Source organism: Hemibagrus wyckioides, linkage group LG25 (assembly GCF_019097595.1).
Source record: "Hemibagrus wyckioides isolate EC202008001 linkage group LG25, SWU_Hwy_1.0, whole genome shotgun sequence".
Taxonomy (NCBI): Eukaryota; Metazoa; Chordata; class Actinopteri; order Siluriformes; family Bagridae; genus Hemibagrus; species Hemibagrus wyckioides.
This window is the reverse complement of record NC_080734.1, coordinates 10,169,455-10,186,971: the sequence shown is the minus strand read 5'-3', so window position 1 is coordinate 10,186,971 and position 17,517 is coordinate 10,169,455. Positions and strand designations below refer to the sequence as shown.

General features: G+C 39.5%; 3 protein-coding genes across 3 annotated transcripts in view; all 3 read right to left on the bottom strand.

Moving 5' to 3' along the window:
- The window catches only part of ppp2r5cb (protein phosphatase 2, regulatory subunit B', gamma b), a 28,827-nt gene extending 24,309 nt beyond the window's left edge, over positions 1-4,518 (bottom strand). Inside the window, exons 1-3 of the mRNA XM_058378887.1 lie at positions 4,339-4,518; positions 3,540-3,599; positions 318-480 (exon numbers count right to left, since the gene is read on the bottom strand). Of these exons, the coding sequence (XP_058234870.1) occupies positions 318-480; positions 3,540-3,599; positions 4,339-4,374 (259 nt within the window). The 5' untranslated portion in view covers positions 4,375-4,518. The remainder of the gene's footprint in view (positions 1-317; positions 481-3,539; positions 3,600-4,338) is intronic.
- A 2,200-nt stretch (positions 4,519-6,718) lies between these two features.
- Positions 6,719-12,411, bottom strand: hsp90aa1.2 (heat shock protein 90, alpha (cytosolic), class A member 1, tandem duplicate 2). Its single transcript, XM_058379256.1, has 11 exons — positions 12,226-12,411; positions 10,893-11,042; positions 10,337-10,703; positions 9,999-10,132; positions 9,554-9,871; positions 9,262-9,427; positions 8,931-9,121; positions 8,355-8,502; positions 7,993-8,261; positions 7,567-7,900; positions 6,719-7,460 (listed from the first exon to the last, which is right to left on the bottom strand). Exons 2-11 carry the CDS (start codon positions 11,040-11,042, stop codon positions 7,351-7,353), a joined length of 2,187 nt encoding a protein of 728 aa, XP_058235239.1. The 5' UTR covers positions 12,226-12,411; the 3' UTR covers positions 6,719-7,350.
- Positions 12,412-12,624: 213 nt separating this feature from the next.
- Positions 12,625-17,294, bottom strand: hsp90aa1.1 (heat shock protein 90, alpha (cytosolic), class A member 1, tandem duplicate 1). The gene is made up of 11 exons (XM_058379257.1): positions 17,065-17,294; positions 15,885-16,037; positions 15,394-15,760; positions 15,162-15,295; positions 14,751-15,050; positions 14,480-14,645; positions 14,184-14,374; positions 13,945-14,092; positions 13,510-13,778; positions 13,079-13,412; positions 12,625-12,966 (listed from the first exon to the last, which is right to left on the bottom strand). Exons 2-11 carry the CDS (start codon positions 16,035-16,037, stop codon positions 12,857-12,859), a joined length of 2,172 nt encoding a protein of 723 aa, XP_058235240.1. The 5' UTR covers positions 17,065-17,294; the 3' UTR covers positions 12,625-12,856.
- Positions 17,295-17,517: the final 223 nt, after the last annotated feature.

The following is a 17,517-nucleotide window of genomic DNA, read 5'->3' as shown; positions in this document are numbered from 1 at the left end:
TTTATTTACATTGGAAGCAGAATTAAGGCAGCTCCTGTTTAGTTTAGTGTTCTGATAGAAAGCATTTTGATAAATTGAAAACACTGACAAACTGAAGTGATAGATCTGTAACTGAACACATTTGAGAGAGCCTAAATCTGTGGTAAAGGATTGAAAGCATAAGATTTTATGGCTTTTATATAACTGAAATGCAACAAAGTTAACAGAGAAATTAAATGTAAACTGTTTAGATATTCAAGGCAATGTTTTCTCAAACATTATTAAAGTATTTTATGGTCATACAGCCATATTTTACATTAACAGATACACACACATACCTTTGAAAGCGGGCAGTTTCTGGAGCTCCCGGTTATTACTGAGGCTAAAGCGAGAGGAGCTTTGCCTCTTCTCCTTTTTGACAGGGGCTTGAGATCCAGACTGTTTCCCCTTCAGCAGCTGTGTGGTGGGCGGCACACTATTGCTGCCCTTCCTGTTGGATCCCTGGAGGTAGGAGAGAAGGTGATTTATAAATGATTTAAAATTTATACATCTAACTCACCTTCTGGAATTTTAAGAAACCGTAATAAGCTTTTTTTATATTTAAAATGGGTTTAGATGCCAAACTGATTTGAATTCTGATAACTAAAGTAAATGGTGTGTCAGAAAAATATCAAATCATCCGGACATGTTAGAAAGAGATCATCTCTCACTCGCATCCAGCTAACCTAATTTCCTCATTTCACAGAACAAGTGGAGAAACCTAAGAATTAAATTGACTGCATACATCATAAGACACCTACGTCTGTGGGAAAAATTCTCTGAAACCATGATCGCATTTGCAAAAATATGAAAACATCCCCACTTGATTCATCAATTCCAGTATTTAACTTTCCAAAATGACTTATTTCAGTAAACAACCTTGTGACTGTATTCCAGCATATAAGAACTTAATGATATTCAACTTTTCACCAATGTCTGTGCTTAAAAAAATCAGATGAAGGACAACAAGACTAAAAGCGATAAAGCTCACACTGCTAAGTAGCTCTGTCACTGTTGTGACAGCAGAAATAGTCAGCCACATCCTCAATGACATGTTCCTGGAAGTGCAAATCACTGATAACTTCACATGCTCCCTCAAAACCTCATCAGTGCTGAAGAAGCATAACATCAACTTGTTTCTACAAGTACTTAACTGAGAGCAATCTGACCTGTAGAATCACTGTCTGCTACGGAGACTTATCCTTCTCAGACAGAAGCAGGCGATGAAGTCTTGCATGACATCACTGGGTCACCTATTACTACTGATAGCAAATTTAAACTTAGCGATCAGATTGGATCCCTGTTTACACCCCTCCGACTATTCACAGGAAGAAGTCTAATGAAGATCTGGGCTAAGTCCTGTTTCAAGGACAGCTACTTCCCACAGGCTTCCTAACCAGATCCACCCTTGGCCACCTTGTTTCAGTTCAATCTGCCACCTTACATACTGTACCCACTTCAGAGTCACTTTACTCAAGAATTCACACACAGATCACTTAACATGTTCCAACTGCTTCTCAAGACTATTAACAGTTTACATCAGGGCTGTCCAATCTTATCCGTAAAGGGCCGGTGTGGGTGCAGGTTTTCCTTCCTTCCTTCAAGCAGGAGCCACACCTGGTTCAAAACACTTAAACAGTTGACCTTGGCTTTCAAAATACTATGAGGTGTGGCTTCTGCTTTTTCTGGATGAGACTGGACACCCCTGGTTTACAAGATCATACATTACTGTGCAAAAGGTTTGCTGTGCAGCTTAGTGTTTACTGTAGTTAGAGCGCAAGTTATTATATAGTCTGTTGTCCTACATTTACCGAGTTTGTACTCCTCCTCTTGTCTGTCTGGCATATGATTCTGTATGTTGACGTATTTACTTTCGAAAAGATGTTTAAAAAACACAGAAGTCAGAGTGACGTTGAAAATTGCTTGCCTCGCAACCACTTGCTCAAATTCTAGCCACTGTGAAATAAACACGCTTTTTTTTCCTCAAAAAGGGAGCAGTGTGTGGGAAAATCCATACACCCTGGTGAACGATGTTTGCTGCTAACGAGCTCCTAATGTAGAGCATGCCCTAATGTATCTGCCCTACAGATGATGTATAGGTGATAAAGAGCATTTAATTGGACAAATAAGATATTTTATGAATGATCAGATAAAATGTGAATCCTTTTCTTGGATGTAATAATGACACATAAAAAAGTGACAGAAGTATTTTGTTCTAGACATACGACCATATTGATGTCCCCACAACACTACATTACAAAAACATACAGGTAAAAATACAGGTACAAAAACATGTGAAACATCCATTTTTAATTCAGTAGGATTTTATGTGCAGTACCATGATTCTAGTGGAACTATTACATCTGTCTGTAATAGTTTTTAATTACATCTGTCTGTGATTTGACATTGTGAAACCAACCAAACCAATTTAGAACCTTTTTAATGCAAGGCAGTTTCAAATACACTATATTGCCAAAGGTTTTGGGACACCCCTCCAAATCACTGAATTCACGTGTTGTTTTTCAGGGGTTGGGCTTGGCCTCTTGGTTCCAGTGAACAGAACTCTTAATGCTTCAGTATACCAAGACATTTTGGACAATTTCATGCTCCCAACTTTGTGGGAACAGTTTGGGGATGACCCCTTCCTGTTCCAACATGACTGCGCACCAGTGCACAAAGCAAGGTCCATAAAGACATGGATGAGCGAGTTTAGTGTGGAGGAACTTGACTGGTCCTGACCTCAACCTGACAGAACACCTTTGGGATGAATTAGAGCGGAGACTGTGAGCCAGACCTCCTCATCCAACATCAGTGCCTGACCTCAGAAATGCGCTTTTAGAGGGATGGTTAAAAAATTCCCCTAAACACACTCCTAAACCTTGAAGCTGTTATAGCTGCAAATGGCGGACCAACTCTGTATTAAATTCACATGTATGTAAAGGCAGATGTCCCAGTTTTGACCTGGCTCACAGTCTCCGCTTTAATTCATCCCGAAGGTGTTCTATCGGGTTGAGGTCAGCACTCTGTGCAGGGTGGTCAAGTTCCTCCACACCAAACTCGCTCATCCATGTCTTTATGGACCTTGCTTTGGGCAATTGTGTACAGTCATGTTGGAACAGGAAGGGGTCATCTGTTCAAGATGGGAGCATGAAATTGTCCAAAATGTCTTGGTATGCTGAAGCATTAAGAGGTCCTTTCACTGGAACAAAGGGGCCGAGCCCAACCCCTGAATTCAATGATTTGGAGAGGTGTCCCAAAACATTTGGCAACATAGTGTATGGTGCAGAAACAGCACCAGTTCAGGAGACACTGCAGCATAGTGAAGCTTCAGGAAACTGGTCAAAGCATTTCTTTTAACAATATTTTGGATATGAAACAGCCCTCTAACCAAAGGCTGTATTTATCAGAAGGCACTGTTGGGTTTCCCCTGTTTTTTCATGGTCATAACAGTCACGTGTATATAAGGTTTGCCGTATTTCTTTTCTATGAAGCACTGGACATTCACTAGCTATAGCGTTTACCTCATGATCTGAATTTTCTTGTCCTGCAGATTTGCTGACTTTTCCAGACTTCGGTGATTCCTAATTAATAAAGAACAGAAATGAGAAATTAAGTTGGGCTGCTATTTCATTCAACAACCTAACCAGAATATATATGAACATATACACATTAAGTGGAAAGTTAAGAGCTGACGAACATTTTGTTTCAGAGAGCCAGCGCTAACGACTGTCAAGCGGTTAGCTAACTTAGCTGGCTAGCCGGAAACTTACAACTAACGTTATGAATGCTAAGATTGGGTCCTGAATCATAGTGTGTGTGTAGTTAGCAGCATTTGAAGCCGTACAGACACTAAACGGGGATTTCTTACGTAGATATAAGAGTTATCATGCAGAAAAACATGTTACCTAGCTAAGCATCACTAGCTAACAGCCAGTTGAAAGAAATGTAACCGTCTTAGCGCAAGCTAACTAGCTACCCACCCTAATTGGCTTCAGGAATACCGTGGGCAAATATTAATTGCTGTGTGTTTAAACATTTGGAACAAACTCAGACATGTGCACATTGAACGAAATAAGTTAATATATTTTGTCAAAGTACGTAAACGGAAGGCTAATTTAAAATAAAAAAAATCTCGCTAGCGTTGTCTAGCTTAGCCAGTATTAGCATACTCCATCGAATTAAGAAGAGGAAGCTTAGTTACTAGTGCGCGAGCCTTTGTGTTTTTTGTTTGTTTTTTCCCAAGCTCATCTAAGATATGTTTATGAGAAGATAGCTCGCTTGGGAACGAGCATGAAACATGTGAGGAGAAATGCGTATTACCTTGTCTTTTTTTGTTTTGTTCGGCATCGCACTCATATGTCCAACCCAAAGCCTCAGACTCAGAGCCCACTCCCCGACTGGAGCTACACACACACTTTCCCCCTCATATCTCCTCTGATAGGCGGCTCGCGCTCACCTCAGACTGTCAGTGCGCCGCTGTCACACTCTCACACACACACACACACACACACTTACAAATAATACACTATTTCATGAGCACGAGAGACAATGGCTTTGTTCCCTGTGACTTACAAGTTTTTGATTGCCTTGATGATAGTCCTTGCGTTTCGAAACTTTTTGCTTAAAGAGGAATTGTACATTTTTTTCTGTACCTGCATCATGAAACGATCTTTCTCATTTTCTCTACTGAGACTGAAAAACACAAATTCACTTCCAGTGCATCTGCAACGTCCCGGTTTCATATCTCTATTACACAACAGACCCAGCTCCAGGTTCTTTGGTTCTGCGTGGCTTTCTGTCTGGTTCTCTGCTTCTCTCCATCACCTGAAACATGCCAGTAGGTAGACTGGTGACCTGCTCCTAAGAGTGTGTGTGTGTGTGTGTGTGTGTGTGTTCCCCACTGGATCCACCACAGACCTTACCAGAATACAACAGAATACTGAAAATCTCTGGGCTATGATTAAAACTGATTACAAAAAGGAGTAAAATATCAAAGTAAATAATATAAAAGTAAATTGAATTCACTGTCACATTACCTCCATGTCTTATGTACACTCATGCCTGATTATGCACACCATTGATAGATAGATAGATAGATAGATAGATAGATAGATAGATAGATAGATTCTTTATTTATCCCAATTGGAAATGTACCCCTAATTAGCCAATAGAAGAATAACAGAATGATTTTTAGACTTTTCAGACAATTTCATGCTCCCGACTTTGTGGGAACAGTTTGGGGATGGTCCCTTCCTGTTCCAACATGACTGTACCCGAGTCCATATGGACATGGATAAGCGAGTTTGGTGTGGAGGAACTTGACCGGCCTGCACCTCAACCTGATAGAAGTCCTTTGGGATAAATTAGAGTGGAGACTGTGAGCCAAGCCAAAACTGGGACATCTGCCTTTACATGCACTTGAATGTAATATGGAGTTGGCCCAATCGTTTGCAGCTATAACAGTTTCAACTCTTCTGGGAAGGCTTTCCACAAGGTTCAGGAGTGTGTTTATGGGAATTTTTACCATTCCTCTAGAAGTGCATTTGTGAGGTCAGGCACTGATGTTGGACGGGACGGTCTCTGCTCTAATTCATCAAAGTTGGGAGCATGAAATTGTCCAAAATGTCTTGGTATGCTGAAGCATTAAGAGTTCCTTTCACTGGAACTAAGACATCAAGCACAACCCCTGAAGAACAGCACCTGAATTCAATGATTTGGACGGGTGTCCCAAAACTTTTGGCTATATAGCCTACCATGTTTTGGTTGCTAGCAATTTTATAATTGTAGTTGAAATTTTAAATGGCTTGACGCACATTTATCAATTACTGAAGCTGGTGAAGCTATATGATTTACAGTATTTTCTTCAACATAACTATTTTTGGACAGTGATTGGGGTCCATGATATTTTCAATGCAGCGACACTGGTGTTATTTTGTTCATAGAATTTTCACTGGTTACTTGAATGAATGGATTTACTCCAAAATGAAAACATAAGTACGTCGTCTACTTTAGCCTAACGCATTCTCTTTTTTATTTTTTGGAAGAAAAAAGATTTACAGCACCAGTACGTATGCAAAATATTGTGCCCATGTGAGTAATGCTCACAAGTTAATAACGATGTTCATGAACTAAAACAAAATACAGTGTAGACAGGCTCATGAGATTTGTTTTACAAAAGGCCCTCTGTCTGCAATGAGGATGTGCATAAAATGTTTCTATGATAGAAAAAAAATAAAATTGTGTGTTCTGGTGCCATCTGCTGCTTAAAACAAGAACTGAGTAAGTGATTGGAGCCCTGACATGGCTGTGCTGTCTATTCTTTAGACACGGGACATACACTCAGCTGTTTATTAGTTTTAGCAGTGTAGTTTTATACCTACATCCCTCATTCTGTTCTGTAATCACGTCCACATACCACATCAGTAGACTTGGTTATATACAATGAACTGAATGTAGCCCATCTGTTAGGCAGCATGAGTCAGCCCCCTCCAGTCTCAGCCTCAGATGCTCTGCCCAGAGCGCACCTCTAGCATGGCTCACAAGACTAAATCCTCACTCTACCCTGTCTATTAATGGAAAAGGACCGTCGTGATGGTGAGCTGCACTTCATTTCACTTCACATCATTTTAATGTATTAAATTATTCCATCAGTTAAAAACAACTCTCCATGATTTCACGTGAATCAAGAGTCGGTCACTAATGAGTTTAATTGAAATTTATTTTTGGAATCTTATTAACTTACAGTAGTTGAGACAGTTGTATTTATTCCACTTGTCAAAATAAAGTTTTGTGAAATGTAAATAAAGACAAACAAATGCATATATAACACAAAATACAAAAAAGCAAAACTGGAAAAAAGGGAACAGGTGCACTTGATCAGCAAGCCTGATCTGTGAACTCCTGAAAGGGCAAGAACATCAATAACCAGAACCAGAATCAATACCAAGTGGGCTCAATTAGCACCCAGGCACCTAGCCAGGTACAGCTGCACAACTTCGATGCAGCGTCCAACATAGCTTTGTTTTCCAGGTATTAGTTTTGCATGTAACCATCACTAGGCTCATTCTACATACGCTGATCTAGGTTTCCAGACACAGGGTATGTCTAGCACAGTCCTAAAGTTTAACATTGAGAACAGTGACAGAACAAGTGTATCTGGAAATCTTTATCTTTATGTTTAGATAAATACATGCATCGTTTTACACATGCAGTTGTATTCCTGGTGGCAGTCACTCCTTACACATCTGCAGCCACCCAGGTACATCTCAAGCCCACTCATTTACAACCTGTACTATTTACAGATCTATGAAACGATGCAAACATACAGCAGGTTTAATCAACCTCCTCCATGCGGGATGTGTCGTCATCCTCTTCCAAGGGGGGCATGTCCTCAGTGGGAGCAGAGCTAGGCTCTTCAGTTGACAGGTCATCCTCATCAATGCCTAAAAATAGATAGAAAACAAAACCTTTATATACTACCTTTCCATTAAATGCTGGTTAGGTCATGTTCTCTGGAACTGGTGTTTATGACATGTGCTGTACTCTTACCCAAGCCCAGCTTGATCATTCTGTAGATGCGGTTTGAGTGTGTCTGAGGATCATCAAGGGTGAAACCCGATGAGAGCAGTGCAGTCTCGAACAGCAAGATTACCAGATCCTTTACTGACTTGTCATTCTTGTCAGCTTCTGCTTTTTGCCGCAGGGTTTCAATAATTGGGTGATCAGGATTGATCTCTAGGTGCTTCTTGGCAGCCATGTAGCCCATGGTGGAGTTGTCCCTCAGAGCCTGGGCCTTCATGATCCTTTCCATGTTGGCTGTCCAACCATATGTACTGGTCACAATGCAGCAGGGCGAGGCAACCAGGCGGTTGGATACAGTAACCTGGAAGAGCAAAAATTAGAGTGCATTAAGAGAGGTCTACTATTTTAGTTCTAAAAATAAATATGAATTATTTTTGCAATTTTTTGTCTTACCTTCTCAACCTTCTTTTCAAGGATGTCCTTCATGATCTTGCACAGGTTCTCAAACTGTGCTTTCTTCTCCTCCTGCTTCTTCTTCTCCTCTTCATCCTCAGGCAGCTCCAGACCCTCCTTGGTCACTGACACCAGGTTCTTGCCCTCAAATTCTTTCAGTTGCTGCACACAGTATTCATCAATGGGTTCAATCATGTAGATCACCTCCAGACCAGCTTTGCGCAGCCGTTCCACGAAAGCAGAGTTGGCCACTTGTTCTTTGGTCTCACCTGCAACAAATTTTATACCAAGCTTTTAAATAAAGCTCTAAACAATCCAGCATGCTAAATTTTCTTTATAGTGTTGCCAACAAAAGTCCTTACCAGTAATGTAGTAGATATGCTTCTGCGTGTCCTTCATGCGGGTGACATAATCTTTAAGGGACACCATCTCATCCCCGGAGGCAGAAGTGTAGTAGCGTAGCAGCTCAGATAGTTTTTTCCTATTCTGGGAGTCCTCATGGATACCAAGCTGTTGGATAGAAGTTACACAAACATTAAAGATTTTAAATTACAATAAGATGTTTCAGAAATGCCACAAGCACTTTGCACAGTGTATTAGAAGAGTGCATGAACACTAATCAGCTTTGGGCAGGTTTACAGGCTCAAACCAGGAAACAGATGGCAATCAGATGACATGCAATGAGTGGGGCATATGGTAGCCTTCTCCAGTTACAGTTGTAAAGAATACCAGCACGGTTCAGAATCTCTTTCTATCACACCTAATGAAAAACTTCATATGTTGATGGTTTCATATTGAATTTTTAGTATGGGCCCCAATGATGCAATAGCAAGTATTTCCCATAGTCGAAAACAATATTTTGAATTCAACACATTCGTTGTTTCACATTTTGTAATCATATAAGAAAAGAAATCCAACTGATTAACCCAGCAACATACCTTGATATTCTTGGAGAACTGTTCATAATACTTCTTGTAGTTGTCCTTGTCTTCAGCAAGTTCAGTGAAGAGCTCAAGGCACTTCTTGACCAGGTTCTTTCGGATGACTTTGAGGATCTTACTTTGTTGCAGCATCTCTCTGGAGATGTTCAGAGGTAAGTCCTCAGAGTCCACCACACCCTTGATGAAGTCTGAAAGACACAAAGTTAAAAATAAATAAATAAAGTTAAACAAAAAGTGCATCTATTCCTACTTTTGTAACATATCCCTTTTTTGTAAGGGGCATTTAATAGAATGTTTGTACAACTTGTTAGATTACTGATTCACTTACTGAGATATTCTGGAATGAGTTCATCACAGTTGTCCATGATAAAGACTCTGCGCACATAAAGCTTAATGTTGTTCTTCTTTTTCTTGTTCTCAAAAAGGTCAAAGGGAGCTCTGCGGGGTACAAAGAGCAGGGCACGGAACTCCAGCTGGCCTTCCACTGAGAAATGCTACAAGAAGAGCAAGCAGAAGTTAGTGGTGTTCCTTTGTATGAACAGTTATTCATTTAAGAAAGAACCTTGTGTCTGATGACCATCGTACTCCTCTTAGGGTAAAGATCTGTTTTCTAGACTCACTTTAACAGCAAGGTGATCCTCCCAATCATTTGTCAGGCTCTTGTAGAACTCTCCATACTCCTCATTAGTGATGTCATCAGGGTTGCGGGTCCACAAAGGCTTGGTCTTATTGAGCTCTTCCTGGTCAATGTACTTCTCCTTGATTTTCTTCTTCTTCTTCTTCTTATCTGTGCTCTTGTCATGGTCCTCGTCGTCTGAGCCAACATCCTCAATCTCTGGCTTATCCTCGTCTTTCTCTCCTTCCTCCTCACTTTTTTCCTTCTCTTTTTCCTCCTCAGCTTCATCATCACTCACCTCCTTGTCACGTTCTTTCTCCACCTTCACAAAATGAAAATAAGTAAGGATTGCGCACAAAACTAGTAGAGTAGAGTCAAAAGTCAAAATACAAGAAAGGCAATAAAATTACATTTCCGAATAATTTTTTTTTAATTCACCAGCTGCTTACATATAATGTGATGGGATAGCCAATGAACTGTGAGTGCTTTTTCACAATCTCCTTAATACGCCTCTCCTCAATGTATTCTGTCTGATCCTCCTTCAAATGCAGAATAACCTTTGTGCCACGCTTAATTGGTTCAGCTAAGAAAAATGAAAATTAAGTTAGTGATATTTAAAAAAATAAGATTTATAATATTATTACTACAATAAAAATGCAAAATATTAATTTTCCCTTAAATCCTCAAGTTTTGAGAAATAACACCCTATCACTGTTTTTCAGCTCAGTTATAAGACAAATACTTAATATAAACTGTATATAATTATGAGACACTGTTAAATACTTACAGCTATCCACCTTCACTGTGAATGAGCCCCCAGCAGATGACTCCCAGGCATACTGCTCATCATCATTGTGTTTGGTGATAACCGTGACTTTCTCAGCTACCAGGTACGCCGAGTAGAAACCCACACCAAACTGACCAATCATAGAGATGTCAGCTCCAGCCTGCAGAGCCTCCATGAATGCCTTGGTTCCAGACTTGGCGATTGTTCCCAAGTTGTTGATGAGATCAGCCTTGGTCATACCGATGCCAGTGTCAATGATGGTCAGTGTGCGATCCGCTTTGTTGGGAATTATTTCAATCTTCAGGTCTTTTCCAGACTCTAGCTTAGTTGGGTCAGTCAGACTTTCGTATCTAATTTTGTCCAACGCCTAAATTAATAATAATTGAAAAATAAAAGACGCAATGAGAAATCAGTTTCCTACAAAATAACGAGTATTACATCTGGTGTCAACATTACCATTAATAACGGTAAATGTAACGTTTCTCCCATATCTACATCTCAGCTTCTACGTAACTTATTATATTCATACATCTTATAATAAGGTGACATTACTTACATCTGAGGAGTTAGAGATGAGCTCCCTGAGGAAGATTTCTTTGTTTGAGTAGAAGGTGTTGATGATCAGAGACATCAGCTGGGCAATTTCTGCCTGGAAGGCAAAGGTCTCTGCCTCCTCCTCCATCGGCTGGTCATGTGCTTCTGGCATCTGTATGAGACAGGATGACAACTGAGATGCAATACATTACTGAACCCAAAACTCAGCATTTCTGCAACTTGTCCATCAGGGAGGGAAAACCTTTCTGCACTTTTGTGCCATGATGCGTCCATTAAGATTTTAACACAACATATTATTTTCTAAAGTGTAAAGCCATCTTGTGACCGAATGTAGGGTACAGATGAAGTTAAGTCTCTGTACTTCCATAAATCTTCATTTACTTAATCACAAGGCTCGGGGGCACGTGCTTGAACCTGTCAGCTGGTTTTTATTCGTCTAACTTCGAGTTAATGTTTCAATTTCGATGTGTTGTGTTTGCTTTTCCAATGCATGGGATAGTCTACATGATTGAGCAATGCACCGGTGCGCATGCGCCACCAACCGGATACCGCGATTAACTGCAGCCTTCTAGAAAGCTCCACTGACTCACGTCATCCACCAACAACCCTATGAGCTGCACCGAGCACATGGTGACCCAGGATCTCAACAAGGACCACACTCCATCAGCCCCCAAAAAAGTAGCTGTATAACAGCACGGCTATTTAACTTCAGCCGACTATATTGCACGATAAAACACCTTAATCCACACAATCGGGTGCAATGTGTAGCCTGTCAAAGCGCTCGAGCTTATTGTCTTCCTTAAAGTTATCTTCCCTTTGGAGATGCCGACATCAAATCCACTTCTGAAACGTAAATACACGATATATTACAACCAGTTTGTTCTCTCTCTCTCTCTCTCTCTCTCTCTCTCTCCATTAAAATGCAACTTGCCCACAGTAACACTGCTCTCAGGGTCTGGTTCACATTCCTGTCGTAGATAAAAGTCAGCTATATTCATTCATATCCCAAGGATATTCTCTCAAGCTAAGCAAATCATCTGGCTAGCGAAGTAGGAAAGCTAATGCTAAATTTACATGTCATAAACCACATTGCCTCAGCAATACAGCTGTAACCGTATATGCTAATAGTTGGATATGGGATTAAAAATGCCGTACTGAGCCCATTAGTGTGTGTGTGTGTGTGTATGTATATATATATATATATATATATATATATATATATATATATATATATATATATATATATATATATATATATATATATACACACACAGCAAGATACGATACAAACCGTGTTAATATGTGTATTTTTCTCACTAAGGTTAAAGCCTTACCTTGACTGTTGGGAGTATCTTAATATGAAATAGCCGAAGAGTTTATAACAACAGCCTCCCGCTATGGACGCGCGCGTGTGTGATGGAGGGAGAGCGCGAGGCGCCTTTATATACAGCGCTTCCAGAGAGTGTTCGAGAAAAACGGGCCTGCTCGGGAAACATCTCGAAGCTTTCCGCCGCGCTTCGCTGTGTGCGCGAGGCGGGACTTCACAGGGTCTGTCAGTCAGCAGGCGTTTAGGAAAGCTAATGGTTTCTTTCTTTCTTTCTTTTTCTTTCTTTCTTTCTTTCTTTCTTTCTTTCTTTCTTTCTTTCTGTCTTTCTTTCTTTCTTTCTTTCTTTCTTTCTTTCTTCAAGAAATCATTTCACTTTAGACAGCCACTTTATTCCTTCATAAAACATCTTTTATTTAGAAATATTCAGTTCCACGTATCTTTAAAAAAAGTGGTTAAAAAGTTAAAAACAGCAGGAAAAAAAACAAAGATCCAAATTTCCAATGACCAAAGTCAAACAAGCACAAAATATTACAATAACAAAAAGAGAATAAATAGGCTAGTTACAAACTCATTATTATCCCTAAGTTACAAAGCCTAAGAATGTGTTTCCAGCTAAATACATTTTGTGCTACGAAACCTTAGTCCACTTCCTCCATTCTGGATGTATCATCATCGCCCTCCAGAACTGGCATGTCCTCCTCACTTGGCTGGACGATATCCTCCACAGCCGAATCATCATCATCAATGCCTTTCAAAGAGCAGGAAGAGACATGTTAGAAAATGTACTTTTTGTAGAATGTTTTTTTTTTTTTTTAAAAAAAAAAAAGGATATCGTCAAAAATCAAGTGCTATAAACTCACCAAGGCCAAGTTTGATCATCCTGTAGATACGGTTAGCATGTGTCTGTGGGTCCTCCAGGGTGAATCCTGAAGACAGCAAGGCAGTCTCAAATAGCAGAATCACGAGGTCTTTCACAGCTTTATCGTTCTTGTCAGCCTCTGCCTTCTCTCTAAGGGTCTCGATAATTGGGTGCAGGGGATTGATCTCCAGGTGCTTCTTGGCTGTCATGTAGCCCATGGTGGAGTTGTCTCTCAGAGCCTGAGACTTCATGATCCTCTCCATGTTGGCCGTCCAGCCATATGTACTGGTCACAATGCAGCAGGGCGAGGCGACCAGGCGGTTGGATACGACAACCTTGTTAGGAGGGGAAAAGATCCATCATGAGAAAAGCTGTATAATGAACACTATAATGGAATGTTATGAAATCGCATCATGTTTTTTTTTTTTTTACCTTTTCAATCTTTTTGTCTAATATGTCCTTCATGATTTTGCAAAGGTTCTCAAATTTGGTTTTAAGCTCTTCCTGCTTCTTCTTTTCCTCTTCATCCTCAGGCAGCTCCAGACCCTCCTTGGTCACTGACACCAGGGTTTTGCCATCATATTCCTTTAGCTGCTGAACACAGTACTCATCAATGGGCTCAATCATGTAGATCACCTCCAAGCCAGCTTTGCGTAGGCGCTCCACAAAGGCAGAGTTGGCCACCTGTTCTTTTGTCTCACCTTAGGGAAGTGGGAAAATATGTTTTAAATACGTTATATTTCTGATGGAGTGTTTATGTACTATATATGCTATATATACTATATATATATATATATATATATATATATATATATATATATATATATAACAGCGTATATACTATATACATCAGCGTATGATACTAACCAGTGATGTAGTAGATGTGCTTCTGGTTGTCCTTCATGCGAGAGACATAATCCTTGAGAGACACCATTTCATCTGCAGAGTTGGACGTATAGTAGCGCAGAAGCTCTGAGAGCTTTTTTCGGTTCTGGGAATCTTCATGGATACCGAGCTGAAATAGAACAGAAAATGTCGTAATTTTGTAAAACGTGTCATATGTGTTAAGAAAATCTCTTGCAATCATAAATGTAATGTAAATCTACCTTGATATTTTTAGAGAACTGCTCGTAGAACTTCTTGTAGTTGTCTTTGTCCTCAGAGATTTCGGTGAAAAGCTCAAGACACTTCTTGACCAGGTTCTTTCGGATGACTTTGAGGATCTTGCTCTGTTGTAGCATCTCTCTTGAAATGTTTAGTGGCAGATCTTCAGAGTCCACCACACCCTTCATAAAATCTAATTTAAAAAGAGAGAAGTCATTAAATGGGCCATGCTCCCACCTCAAAGTTTTATTTAGTGCTGATTGTGACATAATGAAATATGATACTTTGGCACACTTACTAAGATATTCAGGCATTAGCTCTTCGCAGTTATCCATAATGAAGACTCTGCGCACATAGAGCTTGATGTTGTTTCTCTTCTTCTTGTTCTCGAAAAGGTCAAAAGCTGCTCTTCTTGGCACAAACAGTAAAGCACGGAACTCCAGTTGGCCCTCTACTGAGAAGTGCTATATAACAAAACAAGAATTGGTCGAATGGTCACTATAAACAGTCAATATAAAGAATATACCCAATTATATTCCTTGTTATTTATTTATGTTAACTTATATCACCTTGACTGCAAGGTGATCTTCCCAGTCATTAGTAAGGCTTTTGTAGAACTCTCCATATTCCTCGTTGGTGATATCATCAGGGTTACGGGTCCAGATGGGCTTGGTCTTGTTCAGCTCTTGAGCATCAATGTACTTTTCCTTGACCTTCTTCTTCCTTTTGTTTTTGCCATCTTTGCTGTCTTCATCCTCATCAGATCCTACATCCTCGATCTTTGGCTTATCTTTGTCATCGCCAACTGGAACCTCCTCCTCCTTCTCTCCTTCTTCAAGATCAACTTCCTTTTCTCTCTGCTTCTCAATCTACCAAAGGATGATTAGAACGATCAAATCCATGTAAAATGTGAAAGGATGGTCACAAGAAGAGTAACAAAACTTTTCTACAACAGCATTATAGTATGTAGAAGCACTTACGAAGAGAGTGATTGGGTAGCCAATGAACTGAGAGTGCTTCTTAACAACTTCCTTGATTCGTTTCTCCTCAGTGTATTCTGACTGGTCCTCCTTCAGATGAAGAATCACCTTAGTGCCACGGCCGAGAGACTCGCCTATAAATGTTTTTAAAAAATCGCATATAAATTAATGGACTGTTTTCACATTGCAGAGTTGATGTATATACTGTGTGTGATATTTTATGAAGCCATACCATTATCAGGCTTCACTGTAAAGGAACCCCCTGCTGCTGACTCCCAGACATACTGCTCATCATCATTGTGTTTGGTGATAACAGTGACTTTCTCAGCTACCAGGTAGGCTGAGTAGAAACCCACACCAAACTGACCAATCATAGAGATGTCAGCTCCAGCCTGCAGAGCCTCCATGAATGCCTTGGTTCCAGACTTGGCGATTGTTCCCAAGTTGTTGATGAGATCAGCCTTGGTCATACCGATGCCAGTGTCAATGATGGTCAGTGTACGCTCCTTCAGGTCAGGAATGATTTCAATCTTCAGATCCTTGCAGGAATCAAGTTTGCTTGGATCTGTCAAGCTCTCATATCTGATCTTGTCCAAAGCCTGTAAATAAAGCACAAACCAATAGAATTGTAATCACTTCAGACAATCAGACAAGTGTCCCCACTAAATTTGATCTGTTTCATCTACCACCTCTCCTGAAATTTGGTACGAGTGTTAGACTTACATCAGAGGAGTTAGAGATAAGTTCCCTGAGGAAGATTTCCTTGTTAGAATAGAAGGTGTTAATGATCAGAGACATCAGCTGAGCAATTTCTGCCTGAAAGGCAAAAGTCTCCACATCTTCCTCCATCACGGGCTGGGCAGCGTTCTCAGGCATCTATGTTAATACATGGAAAAAAATTATAATAATGAAATTATATACAATATAAATAACCATTAATAATCTATTAATCATTTGTGTAATTCAGTTATTGTTTTAAAGTATTTGTATTTTTGACATAAGCTTTCACTTTTTTTAAATTATAATAATAATAATAAATTATATTATGTTATAATATTTCAAATGACAGTAATATAAATATTATAGATAATGTAATGTATTTTTTTAATGATGTTTTGCAATATCAGTTGCAAGTCTTTGTTCTTTTCATATGGAATTTTAAAAAATCTTTTTTTATTCATAAAAATATAGTTTAAGGAAAGACTTTCTTCTTTCAGTAACAAAAACTCGGATTTAAATTTCTATTTAAAGAAGTTGAAAGAACAGGCTAATGAGACCTAAAGCAGCAGCTGTTATATTTCTTCTAGAAATCTGACACCAACTAGCATGTTACACCTGTGAATAGGAGATAAGTGCCTAAAGTTCCTTACACACTGATAAAGTTATAAATGATGTGAATTACCATTCGTGTCAATTATGGTGAATTACCATCTCTTTTGTCTTATCCACATTTTATAGTTTGTGGACTTTCAGTACTGGCTGCAGCTGCCAGGCAGCCATCTTGCCATATGGTCTGGCCATGTGCTCTCTGACTGACCTTTAATTATTAAAAATTTCTAATAACAGGTTAGAAACATTGCCTTACCATTGCATTGAAAAATAGAGAGCATTGTATTAATGCCAAAGTCTATAGTTTTTTCAGTACTATTAATAAAAAATTTTAAATCCTAAATATCAAGTATAATGTTTGATCTTAAAAATTACAAGTTATAAATTAATAAATTATAAGTTCAATTCTAACTATTGTAAGAACATAATTTAAATGGATTTCATGATACATTTTTATTTATTACGATAAATCCATAAATGGTCTATAGCTCATTAGTGTAATAATTAGATAATGTCTACTGTAACTTCAAAACCCAAGCCAAAGTCTGCAGTTTAGCTTGCTTTAGCTACTTACCTTTGTAAATGTCTTCTATATGAATTGGTATATGAATCTTCTTGTGTATGGAGGTACACTCGGCTCGTAGTGTATCTTCTAGTGTCTTGTCTGTTGTGCGCTCTCTCTCTTGAGTGCTATCTGCCAGTCCGTAGGCCTGCTTCGGTCTTTTTATACTTGACGGAAAAGTTTCTCGAAACTCCCATCCCGAAAGTTCCAGAAGGAATACTCTCGTAGTAGATAGGGAAGGCACTGAAGCGTTTAGGTTTGAGGGAGGTCTCTGCCCATACACCATGTGTCCATTTAGGGTCAAGCAGTTGCAGGGGGTGTCTGTCAGTCACAGCAAGCACTTTCATGACAGTTGGTGGCACATGGACCTGTTAGAGTCACAGCTGTAGGCAGAGCTTACTTCACAACCATAGAGTGACCACATTATTGGCTAAATTGCTATGTCAATCTTGTTATCAGTGACAA